This window comes from Lutjanus erythropterus, chromosome 5 (genome assembly GCF_056507025.1).
Source record: "Lutjanus erythropterus isolate fLutEry1 chromosome 5, fLutEry1.hap2, whole genome shotgun sequence".
NCBI lineage: Eukaryota > Metazoa > Chordata > Actinopteri > Lutjaniformes > Lutjanidae > Lutjanus > Lutjanus erythropterus.
Window position 1 is genome coordinate 10,702,358 of NC_139321.1, and position 25,354 is coordinate 10,727,711.

Genomic DNA, 25,354 nt, shown 5'->3' on the forward strand with positions numbered 1-25,354 from the left:
TCAGGACCCACGAGAAGTGTGTGGCGGCACCTGCATCCACCAAGACTCCGCCCTCCACACATACCTTCTTAATTTCTCATTATTTTGCTCCGCTTGGGACACTTTACCACCCCAAAACATCTGTATTTGACATCCTAGGAATGAAATTCAAGAATTAACTACATTTCTTGCTTATTCTGCCTTTAACAGATCCTCTGCCACCCAACAAACCAAAAATGGTGGCATCAGAACAGGCTCAGAGAAGACATCATTTGCTTTTTGACAGCTGAGATATTTTAAACCATGTCTTTTTTATCACTCTCTTTCTGTCCTGGGAAAAAAAATCACCCCCCAATCCATTCCCCAGCTTGACAAAAGCATGTGTGCACAAACACAAACACATACAGTACACAGTACCTCTATAAATATAGACACACAAAAGAATGTACACTCTATTAATAACAAATCAAAATTTTTTGAGAAAATGTCAGCTAACGCTGAAAGCTATTCATCTTTGTTCCCAAGCCTACATAACTGATTGTCCTCTTTACAGAGGTTTAATTAGTGGTATTTCTCTTTTGGATAGGCTGTAATTATGGTCCTGCCACAAAAGAAGGAGTATTGACAGTCTCCTCCAGAACCTTTAGAGAAGAGGAGCTGACAAAGATCAGCAGAAAAGTACTGTAAAATACCACAAGTGATGAGTGTCTTCTGTGGTCAAAGTGACTGTCAAGACAATTTTGATTGCTTACAATAGATTGACCAAAAGAAATTTATGTTCAGTATCTGATAGACAGACTTCCTATCCAGGGTTTTCCACACTTCTCTCCCAGGGTGTGCTGGAGCTCCAGCCCTGCATGACCCTAATAAAACAGAATAATTGCAATGTACTAAAATGTAACACAAATATCTGAAACTATAAAATACAGCTCAACAAACTTGGTACCTTGGTCAACATTCTCCTTTTCCTGTAAAAGTGACAAAATGCTAGTTAACGAGCTGGCTTAGTAAAACACTGGCTAACAGGCTAGTTAATGATTGATGTAGCTCAGTTAGCTACTTAGCAAGCATTATGCTAGCATTTGCTAGCTTAGGGTGTAAATATATGTTGCATTAACAGGTCCCCCAGCAACATCTTTTAATTATCTACAAAATTTGGTTTTCTTTTCAACACTGGTGAGCCTAGCACATAGCATATTTAAGTCGTATCTAAAGCTAGTGTTTGGTTTGTCTGTTCTAGGCTGCTGTGAAAACATGGCGGTGCAACATGGCGGACTTTGTGGAAGAGGAACCACGCCCTCTGTAAACATCAGTCTCAAGCACATGTCAAATGCAAGGCCCACGGGCTTGATTCAGACCGGCACCTCATTTTATTTGGCCTGCAAGAGTTTTCAAAGAATATTTGTTCAGTACAGTTCTATGATTGGTGGTGATTTAAGCAAGATAGCGTCTCGGTATCATTTAGCCGTTTCCAAGCAGTGGTATCCTGGAGTCGCTGTAGCTGGTAATAGTAGCAGCCTAGAAAAATGATGTTGACGCAGAGGGATGGTAATTTAATGAGAGATGGGAAAGGGAATACATGTTTGTGCTTAATAGAGACAAGCCGGTATGTCTTCTTTGTCTAATATGTCTTAGTATATTCTTTTAAAAAATACATTGCAATTGAGCTATCCATTATTTTCCCCAGACATCTGCTTTCAGAGCTAGTTATTGATTATTAAGTTATTACTAAACCTAATAATAATAAAAATGCAGAGCGATGCAAAATGTGGAAGTAGATACATAGTCTTACATTTGCAACCAACCTTTGAGGCCACTCTTAATGTTGATGCAACCTGGGGTGAAACTGAGTTTGACATCCCATTCTAAGGTAACAAAAAAGCACTGATTCTTGTTTTCAGGAGATTGTACACTAATGAAAACATACTTACGAACTTTACATTCAATTTATGACATATTCTGCCAAAAGATCAACGAGTAGCATATCTAACAATCTATAAAAGCAGATTATTGACTGTTTCATGGGTCATGTTTTCCCTTGCAGACATCAAATTCCTATCTAAACCAAACCAAGGCATGACCAATGCAACATCCAGGATATGACAGCTGCAGGACTTTAGACCTTGGACAGCATTATTTGACTGTCTGTAAATCATCAGCATGGGCTGTTTTTTCTGGTCAATTCCCAAACTTTTTCCCCAAAACAACATTTGTTCCCAAAGCAAGGACCATCCTTCTGAGAACATCCTGGAACCATCCCAAAGTCCGTCGGGCATCCCTGGACCTCAGTGTGGGAACCACTTGACAACTTTGTCTTACTCTGCATCCAGTCGAGCTGGTAAAGTTAATTTCTAACTGATTTTAATGATATTTGAACGCATGAATTCCAGGTCCGTGCGGTTATATCATCGGCGGTCAGAGAGGGGAGGACTTGTGTCAACACAACTGCCAGTGCTGCTAATCTTCACTGCGGGCTACAGTGTCTGATATCAACAGGCCCTGGAGACACGTCCCGTTCACACCGCGCTCTAACCGCGGGAGAGTGATGGTGCTCCCGAGCAGTCCGAGGAGCGGAATTACAATCTCTCAGCTGCCGTTCAGACACACAGAGGAGGCTCCACAGAGAGGAGGAGGAGGAGGAGGAGGAGGAGACGGGGAGGACGCCTCCGTTCATCCATCCATTCATCAGTCCGCTCACTAATCGCTCCTCTCCGCCGCCGCCGCTGCTGCCGCCGCCGCCGCCTGGACCTCCCGCGTGCCCCTACCAGCCTGCGCGGACGGAGGCGCGAGACGACACCACGAGCTCCGGCCGTGAACAACGGTCGCACGCGCACAGTGGTGAGGGGAGAGAGGAGGTGGAGGTGGGGTGGGGGGCAGCTGGAGAGGAGAAAAGAGAGCCGTCTGTCAGTGTTATTCCCCCGGTGTGGATGTAGAGAGACAGAGGGGGAGTGAGGAGGAGGACCACCGCCGCAAAAAACTCTCATTTTCATTTCAGCCTGACCGCATTTCACTGGTGAGTGGAGCAACGTTTTTCTAACGGACACGTTTAGTGTTAAAGTGTTATCATTTTTAAGCTAGCAGGGCTCTGTTAGGGCTAAATATTTCTGTTTAAACCGTCAATTAAAGCGCTGATATCATGTATTTGAGTTTATTAGCGGGCTGAAGCATTTCTCATGGAGGCTGCGTTCACGTCCTGTTTTTCTTGCTAATCTGTGACCAGAAGTGCACACACACACACACACACACACACACACACACACACACACACACACACACACACACACACATATATACACACACAGCCTGCAGCCTACAGCACCGGCAGGCTTTAGGACAGCACAGCAGTGTGTTTGCGGAGCTAATATAGGCTGAGAGACCGTGCGGGCCGTGGGATTTTATGGAGGTGTGTGTGTGTGTGTTTTTTTTTTTTTTCACTCCCCCGAGAAGAGAAAAGAGAAAAGCGTTTCCTTTCCGCTTTTAGGAGGACAAGTCGATCTTGAAACGCGACCAAGGTCTATTTTGGAGGAAAAGAAAGACACCGGCCTCAATTGAGCTTGAACCGTGTCTCCCAGCCATCCTGTTGTCATGGTTACTGGGCTCGAGGAGGCTGGGAGAACATGGCTGTCTCGCGCTGTATACTCTCTCTCTTTCACACGCGCGCGCGCGCACACACACAGACAATAAGCCTTGTCTATCTAGTGTTTGTTTATGTCTTTTTAAGTGTATTGGGAGACTCTGGAAAAAGAATGAAGTAGGGCAGGGTGGTAGGGCAAAATCAGATATCATGTATCAAATATCAAATATCAATAATGTTTACCAAATACCTTGATATTCAGGGTTCAACGTTCATGTGGGTCAGAAATCTACCTGACTGAAGTCAATTATTACTTGCCTCTGTAAAAACTGTTGCATTTATTAGCGGTTATCGAACAGCCAAGACTTAAATTGATGTTTCATCGGCAGTTTGGTCTGCAGTGTCCATAAAATGTCAGAAAATAGTGAACTTTGTCTGTCCCAGTCCAAGGTGATGTCTTTAAATGTCTCTTTAAAGATATTCACTTTAATATGGTAATAAATGGAGAAAAGGGGGGAATCTCCATATTTGAGAGGCTGAAAAAAACATTTTGTGCCATTTTGGGTGAAAAATTACTTTAATCATTAATCAACTGTGAATAGTTTGATAGTCTTAATTCTTTTTTACCACATGCCCAGTCAGGCAAGTGAGTTGCTAGATTTACTAGCCCGACATGGCATTTTACTTGCCCTGGGCAAGCAGGCATTACTTTATCACTGATAATGGTATTTACTGATACTGCTACAATATTGCAAGTATGACTACTGGTATTTTATCAAAATAGTAACCCAATTTGACTTTTGATAGATAATCATCAGTAATGTGGCTAAAATGGCGAAGTGGGTAAAGGCAACAGCTAGAACAATCTGGTAAGTTCAGAAAATTACGTCAGTTTACTGTAATGTAGCCTTTAAAACCAAGAAAAGACAATACTTACATCATATCACAATATGAAGATATCCAAAATCTAAGATGACATCCAGTCTCATATCATAATTTTGATATACCTTAATATCCTATATTCCTATATATTCAGTAGGAATTATATACTGAAAACAGATGAAAAAAGATCATTACAAGTTCAACATGGACTACCACAGGTACAGTCTTAGTGCCTACGTACAAGAATATTATAGAAATACAGCAATATTTTTGGCAGTGTAATACTTCTGGCTTCTGGGCTATAGACTTATCTTTCTCTACAGGATGTGGGTGGCTTCTTTCAAACAGGTGTTTGATAGCAGCTTATTTTTCTGCCCAAAAGCAAAGTCACTATTATCTTAATTATAGACATTTACATGTCTAGCCTAGATCCATTGTAATTCATTCCCCCAATACAGCCATGGCAGCTCCTAGGCTAAAGTGCAGCTCTCTCCAATGTAATCATGTTGAACTCAAGGTGTCAGACATCCAGACACACCAGCGGCACCTCCAGACCAACCTGTCTACCTCTTCCTCTTCTCCCAATTCTCTCTGTCATCATCTCATTTTTGTCCCTCTTAATTATTTTATCAGTGCAAAGGTTGATCAGAAACAGTAGGACCAAAACCCTTTACGTTGCTGTATGTTAAGAATCCAAAAAAGAAAACATTTCACACTTTCAAACCATGTTCAGAAAATGACTTACTTGGATTGCAGACATGTGAAATACATCAATGCATGGAATTCAAAGATTTAGAGAATATGCAGTTTTGAAAACATTCAGATGTCAGAAAGGGCATGTTGTGTGTGTCTGTGTGTGCAATAAAGAGTGAATTTGCATGACAAAATGGAAGTGCCCTGGGAAACAGCTCAAAACAAGATAAATCACCACATTACTGTGAGCATGTATTTAGATGTTAAGCGTTTAGAGTGACAATATGCAAGGGGACAGTTGACCTTGACAGCACAGAAGTGACATATTGGGGTGATTTGGAGGGGCTGGCTGACTGTTACGCTCCAGTAGGCTGGTGTGGCTAGTTGGAGGCTCTTGTTGTCAGGCTGGTGTGACTTGTAGGCAGGCCGGCAGGCTAAGAAAACACCCCTGGACAACTTCCAGCTCCATATTTTCCTGCTTTCCTGTCCCAGGCTAATGACCAGGATATGAATTTTCTTCCTCTGTCTGCATCTGTGCTTTTAACACAACAGCATTTTTGAAAGGTGACTCTGTCTCTGCATTGTGTGTACGTGTGTGTGTGTGTGTCTGGGCTGCAGTGCCAGTGCTGCATCCAGCCTGCATATTATGAACAGGGTCAGTAGGTCATTTATAGTATGAGACTGCAGTGTTGTTTTTTTTTTGAGCATGTCTCTCTGCTAGACAGAAGAGAGGAGGAGGGGAGAGGAGGTTTTCCTTCTGTGTCTTTAGTATTCAGATGTGATTATCATCCATCAGTGTTCAGCTGTTAGCTTCATAAATTAATTTTGATTACTAATTAGCTCTTTATGAAAAGTGTTTAGAGGGTGGTCCTGGTGGTCTTAGTGGTTAAGGTGTATATCATGATATCCCTTGCTATATTTAAAACCTATTAGTTTGTTGTGTGCTTCATCCCCCTCTCTGATTTCTCCTGAAATGGTGCAACAACAAAAAAAAAAAAATTAAAAGCACTGCACTGGTTTTCTACCTCTATGTGGAGTGCTAATTACCTTTATGATATAAAATACATGTTAAAAGATGAGATAATCAACTCGTTGTCAGTGACTGCATTGAAGCACCAATACTGTGTCCTTCACATCACTTGTCAACACCATGCTGGTGCCTTTCAGTAAGAAGCCCTCACACAGCACGAACAAAAGAATAGCACAAATGTTTTTTGTTTAAAATGAATGCAGACAGCACTACAAATGTAACAAGGTCAGACAATTTAAAAGTGGTCAATTGGCTCCCTGTTGTTCCACCACTTAAACTCAGTAAAAGGTGGTGCAATGATATCCAGTTTGAGTGTTGAGTAGTACTTTTAAACAGATTTACAGGCAAAACTGAACTTTAGATAGATAGATAGATAGATAGATAGATAGATAGATAGATTAGAGATTGAGGATTAAGGAGATTAAGGCTTTACGCAGAACGTGAGTTTCTATCATATAACGTTAAGGCTGTAATTTAATCACTTCCTACTGCAGTACTGCAAGTCATATAATATTGTGTCAGAAAACCTGCAACATGAATTTCTTCCCTATTGTGTTGCTCCATCATTCGTTAAACTCTCAGGGAATCCTGGGTAATCCTCTCTACTGCACCATATTACATTCAGTCATTGCCAATAACATCTGGCCATGGTGCAACTTTACTTTAATAGGAAAGGCGTTAAGTGCCCTGCTTAGAGGCACAGTAGTGTCTTTATTTATATATCTATATTTGTATGTATTTAAAGCCAGTGTGTAAGATTTAGGGGGATCAATTGGCAGAATATGGTAGAAATGGAATAGAATATTCACAAACGTGTTTAGTGCATGATCACCTGAAAATAAGAATTGTTGTGTTTTTTTTTTTTTTACCATAAAATGAGCCCTGTATATATACTGAGGGCGTGGATTCTTTTCCATATTGCATTGCCACCTTTCTACAGTAACCTAGTCTCACATAGCTGGACCTATTTGAACAGCGCTGTGTCAGCACTGGACAAAGGTCTGTCTCCACGCATTATCATTCTGCTATAGAGGGAAAAAAAATGCTCTGGCTTGTTTGTATTTCTATAAACCAATCATAATCATCTTGGGCGGCACAAAGCCGTGGGAAACTTGTTTTGATGGGACATTTACACATGGATTGGTGAGCCCTAGCATTAAAATGGTTAAATCCCTGCAAAAGAAAAGGTAACAGCGACGGGGTTACGGTCTGGTAACTTGCAGATAGCAGAAAGGCAGGAGATTTCCACCTGAAATAGGCAGACATTGACAGGATTATACCCACAGTCTACGAGCAGTGAGTCAGAATATCAGGAACCCAGAGCAGACAAACCAAGCACTGGCTCTAGATATGGCCTTTCATGTTTTTAGTGAGTTTTGTAGCCACCATATGTTCTCCTACACACCTGGAAGGGGCAGGTGAGGTGAGTTCATTGCAATCTGAAACCACACTGCTAGATGCCACTAAATTTTACACACTGGACCTTTAATGTTTGAATTTTATTTATTTATTTAAATCTGGCGTCCAGAAATGGTGACTTTGGAATGATTTGTTGATATCTGTATTTGTTTTGACCAAGAGAGAAGATATCATAGCTGTCAGAAATTCTTAATATCTTGGACTCACACTTACAACTAGGAGGCTGATGTGAATGTCTTTTCTGACTGGCTACTGGTAATTATCATCTGAATGAATATTGGATACAGTATTGATTGCATTATGGGAAATGTTTGAGCGAGCATTTTTGAACGTTAGCCGGGTCAAGAAGTTGGTATTGAGTTTGAGCCTTCTTTTTTTAAATCTGTCTACTATGGACGTATAATACCAATTTGCTGAAGTAACCCTTTAACAGTCTGACATAACAAAGTTACTTGTGTAGCTGCAGTTAGTAGTCCAAACCAAGTTAAATTTTAAGAGTTGAATGGTATTTTCCATAAACAGTCAAATGTGTGTTTCAGAATCATATTGAACTCGAGGGCACAATGCAGCAGCTGGGTGCTCTCTCTCTGTGTTGAAGTGTTTTTCCTTATTTTTGCAGCCTCCAGTCTGATTACCTCAGTAGTGTTTCTTTGGAATTTTTCTGCGTATAGAGACCAGTCAGGCTTATCGCTGAAGACTCCCAGTGGACTGCGGCTCTGTGTCTCAGGGATCAATAAATTACACCATGGTGTTTGCGTGTCTATGTGCGTGCATTGTGGTGCATGTGTATCAGAGTGTTTGTGTGTGTGTGCATGTCTGAGTGAGACAGAAATTCAGACAGAGAGACAGAGAGAGATATAAAAGGCAGAAGAGACAGAGAAGTGCTATTTAATGGCCATTTGGCCTTTTATCCAAAGTCATTCCTCAGTGGACTGGCAGTTTATATGCCTGGATGGACATGTGTGTTTGTGTGTTGTTCACATGATTGGCAGATTGTCCGATCGCAATTAAAGGAAATTGATAAGGCTTAAGAGGCCCAGTGTTCTGCTGACAAAAGTGGAATGCAATAAGTCTCTCCTGATAGCCATTGTATACATAGAGACACAAAGACTGACACACACATACACACACATTGTCTCATAGCCCCACACACATCGTTTCTCTATCACTGGCCGTGTTTTCTCCATCCATCTATGTGGGGTGTCTGTGCACATCTGCTCCCTCTCCCCAGCAGCGGGATTCTTCATAGTGCTGCTCACTTCCACACTCTTCTTCTTTTTTTGTGCTGGATAAGACCCATTTACCTCAATTACTGCAAAATGAGAGGCTGAGACAGAGAAGAGAGAGCAGAGTTAGACGGTGAGATAGCAGAAAACATAATGTAGAACAGATGAAGAGGAGAGAGTGGGAGAAAGACAGGACGCTGGAGACACAAAGAGGGAGACAGAGAATTCCCACTTTCCGTGTCTGGTTTCATAACTGTTCACTGTTTCCATTTATGGAGATATGTCACTGTTTTGTTGGTGTGTGTGTGTGTATTTGACTGTGTTTTAATATGTGCAAATGCATCTTTGTGTAATTGCATAAACGGATGCAAATTGTTCCTGTTTGCATATGCCTAGTGCATCTGTGTGAATATGAGCTCCAGATAGATGGAAATATGTCTCAGATCTTCGGTACCTGAGTTTAGGATTATTTGAGCTCATACTAATCACTGATCATTTAAGAAGGTGAGCACACAGTAATCCGTGAATGATTCAGTTATGAAAATCTTTTATATTTATCACCAGTTTTTGAGATGACATTTCTTAGTGTGTCATAATGCAGGTAATAAATCTCATCCACACCATGAAGTGATTAATGTTTTTGCAGACACTGCAACAAACTGCCTGGTGAGTGACTAATAGATAATGCAAACCATTCCCATGCTCCTTCTCACAAGTAAAAAAAAGAAGAATGAACAGACCAATCACTGATCATGCATTCAGAAAGAATTTGTTGGAGTCAGAGTGTCCTTTGAGATCATCACATTTTTAACAGCAGTCAGGGTGAGAAGGATTAGAAGAAGACGCCAGTGGAGACACACTGTGCTTAGTTGTGAAAAAAAACAAATAAGTGCAGACGTTATACTGTATATTTAAAATTTAATGCTGCTTATATTTCTTAGAGAGAGCGAGGGCAGTTTTCACTTTTTCATACTGTAATGTGATGAGGAGAAGGATCATAGTGTAAAGCCAAGGTGTTTGGGTGCTCCAATAATAGCATTTGCCAAAGGGATTGAGACTGAGTCCTCAATGCTATTGCATTTGTTTGACAACATAAAGTCCCAAAGCATTGAAAGGTCTGTCGTAATTACGAAACAAGATTGAAATAAGGGTGCAATTTGCCTGACTTTCTCACTTCTGCATAATTTGCATCATCTTTTTGCAGCTCTGATGAAACATTTAGTCGGCCTGTGGTGTCCTCATGTACAGGGGCTAAGCCAAAGCACTTGCAACATCATAAATACGAATTTGGCTCACATCTAAGCCCACCACAAATCTTTCCTCTCTACCATGATCCTGCTTTTGATATCCAAATAAAGCAGAAATGCTAGAAATTCCCCCCTGAGAAAACCCCTGAGTTTTGTTGGCAGAATTCAGTATGTTCATTTCAGCCTAAGTAGGTCCTTACCTGCATCTGCATGCCATCGTAAAAGCTTTGAATCCCAGTAAATATTTTACTGCAGTTGTGCTGTAAGTTCCCTGCTGCGGATGATTCAGCAGAGCAGAGATCTAGTGTGGCTAAAGACTCTGTCTGTGTCAGCCAGACAGGGCTGCTTCCTGGCTGCACTCTGCAATAACACACAATCCAAACATCTCCTTCACCACTGCAGGTTTGTGCTTAATAAATATGTGCATCATTCTATTCATTACTTTTCAGTTCTTTTGCCTTTACTGCTGTATTATTGAAGAATTATCGTGTTTTTTTCATTACGGAAAAAATAATAGCTATAAGATTAGTCTAAAATTCTGTTTTTATATTAATTGGAAAATCATTATGATAATAATAAATAGCACAATGCGGTGTGTATGTAAACTCAAATAGAATATATTGATATATGAAACTAAATGTTTGTTCTTGACCTTGGAAACAGCATTTGACAAAACAGTCTCACCACAAGGTCAAATTTTAGCTGTTCTGGGGTTTTCAATCACATCACGTAATCCACCTCCAGAGATAGAATTGTCATGGAATTGTACAATGATTTCTATTTCTATTTCAGATTTCTATTTTTCTGACCAATTTAAGGACTTTTCATTCATGTTGGTTTAAAAAATGATAATGAAAGTACATTCATAACCTTGAACATTATGCCATTCGATCAAAAGCAACAGGACAGTAAATGGATTGAACTTTCATTTTCGATCATTCGGAATATATTGCTATCATAAAGGTACTCTTGTAGAGACATGGCATTTAACTGTATCTCAACCGATTCAACTTAGGGCTGCAACAGACAATAGGTATCAATTCATTCAGTCATTGTTATGAATTATTTGATTGATCACTCTCTGAAAAGTCAATAAAATACTAAAAAGTGTCCACCACAATTTTCAAAAACCTAAGCCAATGTCTTCAAAGTCCTCTTTTTTGTTTACACAACAGGCCAAAACCCCCAAATATTCTATTTACATCTATATAAAACATAGAAAGGGAGAAAATCCTCATATAGATATTTAAGTAGGAGTATGGAACCAACATTTTTTGGGGGATTTGCAAATATTTAAGGGATTAATTAATCAAAATTGTTCTTCAGAATCTTCTTGAGCTCCATTAATTGGCTAATCATTTCAGAACTAATTAAATTCTTCACTCAGTTCACGTATCTTGTGAATGAGATGTCTCAGGAGCAGCTTGAGGGAATTTCTTCAATGGGCAAAGGTCACTGTAACCTAACAAAACATGTTTATAGCCATAACGCAACAATTCCTAAGCTAATTGTGACAAAACTTAGCACAAATGTCTGATAGAATAAAATGATGACGTGCTGACCTTTCATAACTAAATGGTTGAAGGTCATCTTCTCTGTGACACCCTAATGTTCTGCAAAAGCACTTTTCTGGCTATTATTCAACACCATGTCAACATACTGATAACTTCCATTTTGCCAAAAAATATACTTAATATGGTTCTTTCAAAGTCTTCCCTACATACTATGTATTATATGAGTTTGGAAAGACATGGATGTTAACTGCAACTTGACTGGTTAGGACAGGCATACAGCCGTGAGATGTTCATTCTAGTCTCATACTCACAAAAAATCATATTTTTCATAAAAAAGAATAATACATCAGCCAGCAGTAATTGAAACATAACTAGCTCTGCAGAACCATAATTAAGAGCTGCTCATTAGCATTTGCCCTTGAGCTTCTGTAAGGATAGAGGAAGGCCTCCTGTACAGAGGTCTTGGCTGCTCAGCCAACAGTGCAAGTGAGAGTAACAGTAGACCATTAGGATACATGTTCAAATCTCAGGTTACTATCATGCTTTTACACAAAGCACACAGTCACAGCAGGGATAGAAACAGATAGTTAGCTATTCAGCTGTGAAATCTCCACATAGACAGAGAGCGGATGAGCTGGCGGGATCATTCTGACAGGGATCTGTTGAGCTTTATTAAACAAATCTCTCTGTGTGCCTGCCTGCCTGTGTGTCTGCCTGTATTCCTCTGCTTTCTACTTTATCTACCTTTTCCTGCCCTCCTTTCAGAGCTGTTTTGGGATCATCTGGTGCAGAGGACAAACTGTTCCAGACATATGCATCTCTCCCTCACACAAACAGACATACAACACACTGCAACACACATATACACAGCTGTTCTTTTGTGGAAGGTGACCTCTGTGCTTCGCAATTAAGACTAGAAATAATCAAATGACTGTATCAGTGTCTGCTGTAGTTCTTTAAGTCATTTTATAATACTGGATTCTCCTCCTCCTCATTTTCACTTGGTACTTTGTCTTCATTTCATGCTGATTTTCCTCTCTCATCAGTCTCTTCTGTCTCTCTGTTTCTCTGTCTCTGCAGAGGGTTCTTCCTGGTTGCTGATCTTAAGCTCTGGTCCTCATCTCTGGACGGAGTGGACAGCCGCCCCCCATCAGTGAAGAGCACCATGACCCAGGAGGGGCAGGCTCTGCCCTCTCCCACCCCACCAGAGAACCCAGCGGAGTCGAACACAGCCACCACCACCACCAGCAGCACCCCTGACCCACCCACAGAGACACACAACCAGGCAGAGCAGGACAAGCTCGGGGCCGGGGCGAAGGACGAGCCAGAGGAGGGGAAACAACAAGAAGAGATCAGAGAGGGAGAGGAGGAGGCACAGGGGGAGACACAGGGGGAAGTAGTAAAGGATGAGGGAGGAGAGGGTGAGTTAAAAGAGGAGAGGGTCGATGGTGATGAGAATCATCAGACAGACGGCGGGGCGGAGGGAGAGAGGGAAGAGACGAGGGGGGAAGGATGTATGAATGTGGAGGTAAGCTCAACGGAGGAGGAGGCAACACATGAGGCTGAGAGGATGAAAGAAAAAGAGGAGGGGAAGGAAAATGAAGAGATGCAACCACCTATGGAGGAGGAGGCAACTCACCCTCAAGAACCTGGGCGGTTAGTTCACTAAATCATCTTTACTGTTGTACTCTGTCGAGATATATTTTGCTTTTACAGGGTGAAAATCTGGTATGTAAGTAACTCTGTAACTAAGTAACTCTGGTAACTAAGTGACTTTGGTACAATTTTTGACCTTTGGGTGTCAAATAGTGACGTAAACCGTTAACTGTTAGGTGGTGTAAGGCATACTCTGCATCTGTGTATCTGCATTTTCCTAAAAAAAAAGAAAAACAATGTATAGACTCATATAAACATAATCAATCTAAATCATCACTCATGACCCACAAGAAGTGTGTGGTGGTGGCTGTAGGTACACAGACCCTGACCTCTGCCTGTATTACCTCATTTTCTCATGTTTTGCTTTATTTGGGACACTTCTGGGCTTCAGCCTGTTTGGCAGTAGTATGTAGCCCCCAGCCAATACAGCGCACAGGTTTTGAGGTCAGAATATAGGGACCAACAGTTACATAACATTCTCTGTCTCTTTCTGCCACTGAGAATATTTTTGCCTGGTTACACGTGTAATTTGCATACCCACACACTCCGCTAACAGCTTCACTAGCTAGCAGTCAGAGGTAAAAAAAAAAAAGCGTGGTTTGGCTACATTTCCTCCAGAAAGGCGACAGAGTCTAATGTAAATTGTGTGATGCTACACTATGCTGTACCACTTTAAGAACAAACATCCGGCTGCTATGTCAAGACTTACAGCCAAAAACCACATCCCTGCTAACCGAGGAAAGAGAGTGTGATACATGCTTTTGTTTATACCAATATTATGCTGCGTATGAGTGTGGTAACGGGCAAGGGATTGAAAGAGGTAACGTTAGTTTGGTACCTGGAGCCCAAGTACATTATGCCATCAAGAGCTTCTGTGACTAGAAATATTGAAAAACACTTCAAGGAGAGGTAAGAGGAGCTAAAAGTCAAGCTAGCCTGGGCAGACGTCCTCGCTTTGACCATGACTGCTAAATAGCTCCCACAAACAAAAGCTACATCACAATTACCTGTCACTTAAACAGTGCTGACCAGGAGATGCAGTCCAGTGTGCTCCTTATTCAGAGCCTCTCCATCCACCATCTCCGTCAAGGCCTCAATATATTCCCTAACTGGCCTGTTTATGGACAGCTGTGGACACCACAGGTGCGTAGTAGTTAAGCTTCTCTGTCCGTCAGAGGTTTTCTGACAACCTAACAGAGAAACTGACTAGTGCGCAGGAGACAAGGGGACAATAGGTGCCCCTTTTATTTCATGTCATATCATGTTCTTGTATTATTTCTTAAAATTTAACTGGTTATTTATTGGTTAATGGATGTCAGGCCATCAACACCAAAATTAAGTGAATCTGACATCCCTAGTGTCAAAGTATGATCCACGAACAGGTCAGCCTTCACCCTTTTCCTGTTTTATTTTGTGTCTGCATCATCAAAGTAGTTCCGTTTTGACACCAAGTATCAAATGAGATGTTAATCAACAGTTTATTAGCTTTCATCTTGATAAGCAGACTGATAAACACGTGCAAATGAACACATGCACAGCGTCCTCAGGGCTGGACAGACCGTGTTTATGTTTTTCTGGTAATATCATAACAGAGTGCCACTGTTCCATGCTGAATATTTTAATGGCAAATTGTTTTCTCAGTGTGGTTCTCTGGTACATAATTAGCCTAATTAGGATTTTACAAAACGAATAGGCAAAAAGCCTAAAAACTAAATGAGCTGAAAGGAAAACAAACAGAGAGAAGAAGAGAAAATTGTCTAATTTTGAAAGAGCTGGGATGCAGTAATATGAATTTAAACCAACAAAGTGCAGGATAGGGTGAAAGGTAATAGGTGAAAAATTCAAAATGTGGCAGAACAACAAACATTAATAAGTGCTTTCTTGTATGAGTAAATGTACATAAAATAAAATACATAATAACATAAAGTAAACATCAATTTTATAAAATGCACTGACATACATTAGCACATCAGTACAGAAATACAGTTAACATGTGCAATTAAACTGTTTCAGATCTCTCTTTGATGAAACTAATTGTATGGGTTATTTCTGTCCATCAGCAGCAAACAGAGCACTACACTGTATTCATAGTCTCACAAATAAAAGGGATGAGATAGAGGAGGTCTGACAGCCGAAGGGAGATGAGCTTCCAGCTATTCACAAAGTAGCAAATTGGACAGTGCTTTTTCACCTTTCATCTTGCCTCAATTGTCAGTGTGACTATTCAAGCTGAAATATTTGCCCATTGTGCCTACTTCTCCTGAATGAAGAATGATTTCTGCAATGAATATGAATGATCTGCTTTCTGTGTGTGCCAATCTCAACAAAGAAAGTACTGCATGTTTGAGTCATATGCTGAAGATAATTTTACACTTTCCTCTTTTTCTTTTTTTTTGTGTTGAAACAGACTGGCAAATGGCATAGGTGGGAATGAAGACGACGAAGAAGCGGGCGAGGAGGATGAGGGAGGAGATGAGGGGGGGACTCAAACACACTTGGACACTTTCAGCTCAAACTTTGAGACGACTGTAGAGCAGGCCGACACAGAAGTGGAAGAAGAGGAGGAAGAGGTTGAGAAAGAGGGAGAAGGGAGAGAAAACCAGGACAGTTTCAGCTCAGTGTTTGAGCAGATTGTTGAGCAGGTTGAAGTTCAGGAGGAGGAAGAGGAGGAGGAGGAGCGGGAATTGGAGGAGGAGAGGGAGAAAGGTAAGGTGGACAACAAAGATGGCTTCAGCTCCACGTTTGAACGCATCGTAGAGTCGGCCCTGCTGAGGGGCGGGACCTGCTACAGCAGCCTGGACTCTCTGGATGTGCTGTCACTCACAGATGAGACAGACAGCTGCGTCAGCTTCGAGGCGCCACTGACGCCACTCATCCAACAGAGGGCGCTGTTACAGGGTCCTGAACCCTTGGAGCTGGAGCTGGCAACTGTACTGGAACAAGAAGGGGCTGAGGCTGGACCAGATGCCCCAGGGGGTGATGTCACAGCGGGGGAGAGCACTGTCCGAGGAGCTGGAGCTGTGGCTGGAGTAGGTGGGAGCCCGCTGAGGACCACCATACCAGGGAGCAGGTCAGAGTTTGTGCTGAGCCAGCCCGGACGCTGGGCCATCCCCAATGGATACCATACAGACTCCCAGGGAGGCATAGAAGGAGCAATGATCAACTCTGTCAGGTAAGGAGGCCAGTTTAGGTTATTTAAGGCCCCATGTTTTGATAGTTATGTATTTACAGCATTTTTAAACTATATGAATGAAATACCAGCAATCATTTTGCAACTGAAGCCTATTTGGATCAGAATTTTATCACTTGCTTTGTAATTCCACTGTGTCCTCCTGTCATGATGCTGTTCTTTGTGATGAATATCAGAAAATATACAGTTAGAAAATACAATTTCTGACTGAACTTTCATGTGTTTATACAGTAATTAGAGCCTGATCAATACTGGATTTTTTTTGGGGTCGATGATGATTCGATATTAGGGAGTAAAATAATTCTGATATCGATTTATTGGATGATATTCTTTATTCATATATATAAAATCCAAAATGACATTAGGGCACTGAAACTGTAAACTTTCACTGGTATTTTTAACAATTGTAAATAACTATAAATAAAAAAAAACACAAATAGAACAACTTAAGTTATGTACATACATATGTGCATATAAATAGAATGCTGCCTTTAAAATTAAAACAGGCAAACAATTACAAGAAAATACAATCTGCATTATATTCTGTAAAAACAAATTGGACGACCTATATGGCGATACCGATATAGACTGATACAGCTTTGTTGGGCCAGTATTAGGCCGATAATATGGACTGACAGATATTTTGGCCTGGTTCTAGTTATAATACTTTTTACATGGTGTGTTTCTGTTAATCAGGAAGGAAAATTTGACAGCATGTTTATTTTTTTTTTAGAACAAAAGGCTTACAGTGTTACATAACAAATTTGTCATATAACAAATAACATACAGTGGTTAAATATTGCTGTAAAAATATATGCTTTGAAGAAAAACAGTGATAGTATATCACAAAGTGACGTTCTGGCAAAAGGTGATCTAAGAAATGTTAGGCAATCCTTTTAATGTAGCACATGGCGTAATTTGCTTCCACTCTGAAGTGTATTGGCCTTTCATCAGAGTGTGTTTGAGCTCTGATGGTAAATAATTTAGGAGGGGGTAACAGATTATTTCACAATGGCACAGTAACAACTGTTTAATCATGATTAAACTGTCCGTGTAGAAGAAACATGGCACGCACTCAGCCTAAGATATAAATTGGGAGTGTGTTTTCGAACCACTATAGCAAATGGGTTATTGTATATTTTGTGTGTTTTGTTGTGATTATTGATGACAGATTTCAGTGTGCGTCGTGTTGCAGCCAGACAATGGAAGCTTTGTGTAGACATCATAGATATATAGTGTTCCTGAAGTGTTATTACTGTAATATCCTGTGACCTTGGCTTAACCAGCAGGTGGCGTGAACATGGTGATATCCAGCTGTGGGTCCTCACAGAGAGGGGGTAAGGTGGTTGGTAGGGGGTGATGGTGGTCGTCTGGCTGTTCAAAGGAAATGTAATTTGTCCATACATGTAAGCTCAATTCATAGATAAATCCCCACCAGTCTACATAACCAACCAATATAAAATACATGATGCTATTTAAAAAAAAAAAAAAAAACTAAGCTCATGTTGCTCAGCTTAAAATCCTTCATATCTTTGTAAAAGGAGAGAAGGGAAACTGTTACTGTACATGGTTGGGTAGCTTGTGCACCTCAGCGTGAATGTTACATTCGCACAACAGGCTTAAATTCCAACAAGCAAACAAAAAGGCAGTACTGAAAAAAAAAATCAAAGTTGCAGTAGGAGAGCTTTTACATTTTTATAGAGTCAGGGGGACTGTTTAAGCAGGATTGTTGCTTTTGAAATGAAACAGCCACTTCCCTTGTTGGTAGTGACTGAAATCCAGTGAGTTCATGAAGTAGACCTGCAGACTGCGGCTGGGGAATTCACTTTCTTGAACTGTTTTGCTTAAAGCGTACTTTTATAGGGAGAGATAACTCAGTGCTGCCAAATTACAAAAGGTTTATGCATGTCTTAAGACCTTCTTTGAAAGGAAACAGAATTTGTAGGACAAGTGTGCTAGTTTCATATCGGAGATTAACAGTTGAAATTCATACAGCAGTATGGAAATTAGACACAGGGTGCCTGTCAATTTAATGAATAACTTCCATGATCTGAACAGCAGGAGTATCCTTCCACTTTGTCTCATATCGCCTGCTGATATTTATGATAATGCTGATATTTTACGCTATGATCTGTAACTCATGCACTCTCTCTGTCATTTGGCATAGACCCCAGGGAATTGTGGGAATACAGCAACAGCTGACACTACTTTCTGACATTTAATTACCTTAATAGCACTGAAGAGGGTTGAGGAAGACAGTGCCGAGCCACTGAAGGGGGAGGTGGTAACAGGAACCATATGGGGAAAGCCATGTAACCTGAACTACAGCTATAGGTCTGTCTGGATATGATCCCTGTGGCTTGTTCTCCAGCTCTGCCCGGCTGCACAGTTTACGTTGCTAACCTACTGGAATGCCTAGCAGATGCACAGACCTCTGAAACGATCCGCTCAGCTAACTGCTGGGATTTGTTCACGGACTCTCCTGGTGCTTCCACAGCTCAGTATGAGTTATAGGATGAACAGAGGATTTAAGATGTCGGCTCCCCTTCTCTTTCCCGTCTCTCTCCTCTCTCCCCCAACTACAGATGTTGTCCTTTAAGCACGGTCTCACTTCCTGACCACCAGCGCCAAGCTGAATGAGCTATTGTTTATGTCATGACATCATCGTCTTCAGCTTTCCTCTGCCCAGCAGGGTCTAAGAGTGAATGTGTGTGTGTGTGTGTGTGTGTGAGTGTGTGTGAGTGAGCGATTATTGCTCTATGGTAGCCAGCTTGCCAGACATTTGAGCACTTAAATCTAGAGTGGATACATCTGCTAGTCAGTCTTAAAGGGATAGTTTAAGTTTTAAAGACACTCACAGTATTCAATTTATCATGAGTCCTTGATGTCCACTCAACTTAAATTTTTTAGGTTATTAAAGGGAGATGCTACACTAGCAATTCTCATGCAAGTCAATTGAGGTAAAAGCCATTACTCTAAAACAAAATATCCCAGTTGAAGCACAGTCAGAGTTTATTTTGTTGTAATATTCTCCAGAGAGAATGTGCATAATTTTAACAGAATTGCTTTTCAGACCAATTGAATTGAAGAAGCTTGAAGTGGCATGGCTAAAAATGTTTATAATGAGCCACAGCACCAGTGGAAGCACTCTTAAGGACACACAGCTCATCATGAATAGACAGGCTATTAGCATTTTAAAATTCACATCTTAAAAGCTTTTTGTGATTCATAACATCTGTAAAACGTGTCAAAGCAAAATAAGCTATAAAGGCTTTTACATGCATTATCACGTCCATTTTAACATATATGGCCCTGCTTTATTTCTTCTTCCTTTCTCCTTCACTCCATCTCTTTGCTCCATCTCGCCTCCTGCCTCTGTATTCATTTTTCCACTTTATTCGTCTTATCTCGTTTTATCTCATCTCCAGTCCCCCCTCCTGTCATCCTCCTCCTTTCTTCTTTGCATCACCTCCTCCTCCATTTCCCCTACAGTGATCTCCTGCTGCTGCTTCTTATCTTTCATTCCCCTCTCTCTCTCTCTTACTGCCTTCCACTCTTCCCGGTGGGTAGCCACAGAATTGGCACGGTTACACATTTTGGCACTTCGGGCGTCACGGACAACTAGTCTTTTTCACTGCAGGTTAGAACAGCTGCAAAGCAATGGATAACAAAATGGCAAGTTAATCAGCCAGTCAGTCAACTTGGCAGACATGTAGTTGTTTTATGAGTCAGTCAGTGCATGTGTTTGCCTGTCATCCACATATTTTGTTATTAAAAAGAATGTTCCATTTTTTTTTCTTTAAAATAAAGTCACCGTTGTTAAGTAATCATCTCTTCGGCATTTCTCAGGTATCACTTGTTGACTTTGGTTGGCTAAGACTTTTGATTATATTGTGAGTAAGCTGTTTACATAGTTTTATAGTTTTATAGATAAAACTAAGAGTCTACAGCCATGCTAGCAGCAGCTTTGTGAGGCTGTACTGAGTTGTGCTTTCACGTATATGCTAACATCAGCATGCTAACATGCTCACAGTGACAATACCATGCTAACATGCTGTTTTGTTTTGTTTTTACCATTTTTGCTATCTTAGTTTAGTATGTTAGTATGCTAACATCAGCTAATTAGCACGAAACACAAAGTGCAGCTGAGGCAGATGGTTTTGGCCAGTATTTAACTGTAAACCAAAGGTAATGTACAAGTTCACATTTTGTTCTGATAATGACATTAAAAAGGGATCACCACAGTAATTACAATTCATCATGAGGGGGTGGCAATCCAGCCAATATCCATTGCAACATAAGATAAAAAACAACAAAAATGAAAAGTCAGGGTATTGCTAAATTCATTATAATTAACCCTCTTGACATGATAAATGTCTGTACCAAATTCAGTGGAAATCCATCCAAAGTTTCAGTTTAAGTGGGAGACCAAACATTGCCAACCCCAGAGCCACAAAACTAGCACGACTAAAAAGGTCTTATGGTCTTACAAGTCATTCTTTTACTGCAAGACTCACAGCTCTGAACATGACCACACAGCAAGAGTGTTTTGTTATTACAGGTGATAGTTTATCTTTGTAAATGATAAAGTAGTGGAAGAGACAGAGTAGTGTTTGTTTTCAGGAAAACATTGGCATGCAGCGTAAAGCAGTTGGATCTCCATATGTGTCTCAAATTGTTGCAGAAACTGTGAGACTCATAAATCCATCGTTCACATGTCGAACATGCCCTTCATGAATGTAACTGAATTAGTAATGCTCCATGTGTTACTTCAGTTATTCTTACTATTGATGTAACCTTGTTTTAAAGATTTCTTGCTCTATAAACAGTCGTCATTTTGTTGTGCATCAATAAAAAGAAACACTATTGACTTGATTTTCATCAAATCAAAATATTCAAATTGATTCAGATGGCTTTCAAACCTTGCATCAATGTTTTTGACAACCCTTGTGCATGAGGACTCTGCCCAAAATTCAGGCTTCAACTTCCATAAGAGACAGAGCCTTGATGACACCCCTGGCAGAGAGAAGAAACCTAATCTTACCTCAGCCAAACTCTCCCCATAGATCCTCTTCCTGCTACTGCTGATTAGTCTGACATCAGTGGGTGAAGGCAGTAAAGACGGCAGCTGGCCGCGGGGATATAGAAAACACTGGCAAGTATTGCAGATGTTGTAGGCAGCCCCTCCAACACATGGAAATCAGAAGTGAAAGGTTTCTTTCAGGCAGAGTGTGTTGTGCCAGTCTCTTCGTCAGTAAACCTGCTTGTTAGTTCTCAAGCATTTCAGCCAACACATCATGTAGTTTGTCAGCCTGTCAGTCAGTCAGGCTGTATTTTAAATTAGATTGTCAATCACAGTTGGTCATTTAGTTAGGTAGTCAATCAATCTGTTACTGTAAGAGTGGTGTCTCTCTGTGCCCTGTGGGAACCGTCACTGAGGTTGAAGCTTAACCTTAATCCATAGAAGCCGCTGAAACCGCCATGAAATCACACTCTGTCTGTCTGTCTGTCTGTCTATCTGTCTGTCTGTCTCTCTATCTGTCTGTCTAGCTGCTTACTACTATACAGAGCCAGCTAGATCAACCCAGCGGAGCCAGCTAGCTGAATGCTTTTTTTTTTTTTTTTTGGCATTTTTGCCTTTATTGACAGTGACAGCTGAAGGTATGACAGGAAAGGGGGGTGAAGAGACAGGGGATGACATGCAGCAAATGAGCCGCAGGCGGGATTCGAACCACCGGCCGCTGCAGAGGACTAACAGCCTCAATACATGGTGCGCACGCCCTACCGACTGAGCTATAGGGGCGCAGCTGAATGCTTCTTATGTGATAATGCAACCTGTAGTTTAGCATTAATGCACACAAACACAGAGAAATGCTAGTTTGGATCATTTGATGTAGGATTGAATGAGGGACTTATGGATAGTCAGTGAATAACCTACAGTGAATCAGTAGATGGCAGTTAGCATACCCCCAGTCAAGAGAAGCAGAGCGGGGCATTAGCACACCAACAGGTAATTTAGGACACTTAAAAAAGGGTCCACCTAAAAAAATCTATCAGTTTAAGTGGTTGCTATATGTAGAATACTTTCACCGCTTTATTTTGCTGTCAGACAGCCTTTTCTGACGGGAAATCGCTGTTACATGAGCCAAATATTGCTCTCTCTAAACCAACCAAACTCCATAGGTGAAATCAATTATTTTACATCACAGAACATGGGAGTTTCTGGTCTACCACTACTTGATATGTTATTTTGTTTGTGTTATTGTGTGACTGTAGTGAATCTGAACATTTTCAAACACCAAAGTCACACAATAACACTAAACAAACTAACAGATCAAGACAGTGGTAGATCAGCAACTCCTGTGTTATTTGAGGTAAAATTTGGTTTGTTTGGAGAGAGCAATATTTAGCCTACTTAACATTGGTTTCCTGTTTGTGAAGGCTGTCTGATGGCAAAGTAAAGGGGTGAATATATTAAAATATAGCACACACTTGAAGTTATATCAGTTTTTTTAGGCAGAACTTTTGGAAGTAGCTAAAAACAACGTTTTATTGCTGATCTGTCCACAACAGTACATTACTAAGCTTCCATACTATTACCTTTTCCCCTGCTTCTTCTGGGTGTGCTGATTGTAATTTACTATAGCTATTATACCAACTATCAATGAGTGCCTCATACAGCCCCCCTTCAAATAATCTAAACTCTCCCTTTAAAAGAAAGGAGACAGACTGACATGATATGCCACTCTACACCACTATGCACACAGTCACATCAAAGCACAACCTAATATTCAAAGTCATGGTATGGGAAGTGCAAAGTATAAGCGTCTGTTCACTTTTGCATGCTTTTAGATCATACACGCCCGTGCAGTATCTCTGGCTGCACATTTGCATGCATGCATATGTTTCTATGTGTGTCCGTGTGGGAAACATGCTGCGTTCCTCCCCCTTGCTCATGAGCCTACCAGATCTAAGCCCGAGCAGAGCAGATAAAAGCCAGGCACAGTTGTTTCCATATCAGAGAAGCAGCTCTGCCGTGTGGACTAATCTCTTTCATATACACTGTCGAGTGAGGAAACACACACACACACACACACACACACACACACACACACACACACACACACACATAAAAGACACACGGGCCAGTAGCATGCACGTATAAACAAAAATGTGCATAATGCTCGTACATCCTAATGCTCGCACTGTGACACAGATAGGGGAGTGCTTATATCTATGATTCACACTCAGAATCTTTCCCTCTCTTCCTTCCTCACTCACAAACTCACACACAAACACACACACACACACACACACACACACACACACACACACACACACACACACACACACACACACACACACACACATCTTTCAGGATGTCACTTTGGGAATAAAACCCTTAGCATGGTTCTATAGCACTGCTGAAACATCCTGCAGATTATCCTTTCCTTGCTCTCAGTCAGGCAGGCAGTAATATGGACACACACAGTCACACACACAGACATAAATATATAAGTACACACTTTTGCAACACAAGCAGTAATACATTCTCTTTTCACCCTCTCACCACAGACACACACACACTAACTGAATCATTTCAGCAACGACAGATTTATCCCTGTCTATTTATAGCTCGACTCGACTCTATGTTCTATGACACATCCCACAGTCTTACTGTACCAGCGACTGTTTTGGCTGAATGGGGTTCTTCTTACCACAGGCTTCTCTCCTCGGAGGCGTCTGTCAACACTTCCTGTATGTGTCGAGTGGAAGTCGAGCCAGACTCTTTTTGGCATTCGCTGTTCTCCTCTGTGAATCTGTGGGCAGGAGTTTTTCTCTGCTTGTTGTCAGATGAAGCGGTTCAGTGTTTTTCACCAAACACAATCCCACACCTGAACACAATTAGTCTCACCCAGCCGAAAGAGGTCACCATTGTCCATTGTCTGCTGCTGAGTAGGTGTTTTTTCGGGTCTTGTGTGTTCTTCTGTGCGTGCAAGAAACAGACAGAAAACAAACCATACAACAAGGTTGTGCCAGGTCAAGTAACTGATTACATTTCATGGGATTACTGTTGTCTGGTCATAAGTAAATGCCTTAATTGCTCTCATAACAATAATGAATTACATATATAACTTCCTCTTACTTTTTGTGTTATATTTGACTTGGGTGTATATTTTATGTCAATCTATACCAGACCCGGGCTAAATATGGCCCATATGCCCGATCTGGTGGCCTGAAAGGTTCCATGTGATCCATAAGGCCATCATGAGCACTTAGAAATAGGCCAACTGCAACTGAAATTTAACAAAAAAGTAATGAATTGCGTATCTTTTATTTTAAATTGTAACTTTATTCATTCAATGCAGTACATCCATAAAACTTGAAAAAAAAAAAAAGGTTTTCGATCATAGTAGCTGAGTTGCAAAGGTGACTGGTAAAAAGTGAAGGGTTAGCACTAAACCCAGGATATTTAGCAAGACATGGAGGCCATGGTCTTTTTTCTCTGAAGTTGCAAGTAAAGCTGTGTGTTGAGTGTTAACCACACTTGTGTCTGGCCCATGGCAGTCTGATCAGTGTCTTATGTGCGCACCCCCATTTAGGTTCGTAAATAAAAGAGACATCAATTCCAGTGATTTACCAATAATCTATAGCGTATTTTAAGTTTCTTGATATTGTTTTTTTAACATCAGTAGTGTATACTTATACTAATAGTTAATACTGGCTCTAGATATTATAAAAATAGTTATCCATATTTTGGGTCACCGTTGAAGCAGGCTATGCAAGGTAGTCACTCTGCAGCAATGTTTTCCAGGTCTTCCTGGAGGATGCTGAGACATCCCCCAGCCAGATAAAATATATATAATCTCTTCAGTCTGTTCCGGGTTTAGCCTGAGGCCTTCTGCCAGTTGGATGTGCCCGGAAAACTTCCAAAGGAAGGCAC

At 41.0% G+C, this 25,354-nt stretch overlaps 1 protein-coding gene across 2 annotated transcripts in view; it reads left to right on the forward strand.

The window, feature by feature from the left end:
• Positions 1-2,088: 2,088 nt before the first annotated feature.
• psd2 (pleckstrin and Sec7 domain containing 2) overlaps positions 2,089-25,354 on the forward strand; it is a 50,422-nt gene continuing 27,156 nt past the window's right edge. For both annotated transcript variants that reach the window (XM_084718766.1, XM_084718767.1), the window contains exons 1-3: positions 2,089-2,992; positions 12,645-13,220; positions 15,628-16,392. In XM_084718766.1, the coding sequence (XP_084574892.1) occupies positions 12,730-13,220; positions 15,628-16,392 (1,256 nt within the window). In that variant the 5' untranslated portion in view covers positions 2,089-2,992; positions 12,645-12,729. The remainder of the gene's footprint in view (positions 2,993-12,644; positions 13,221-15,627; positions 16,393-25,354) is intronic.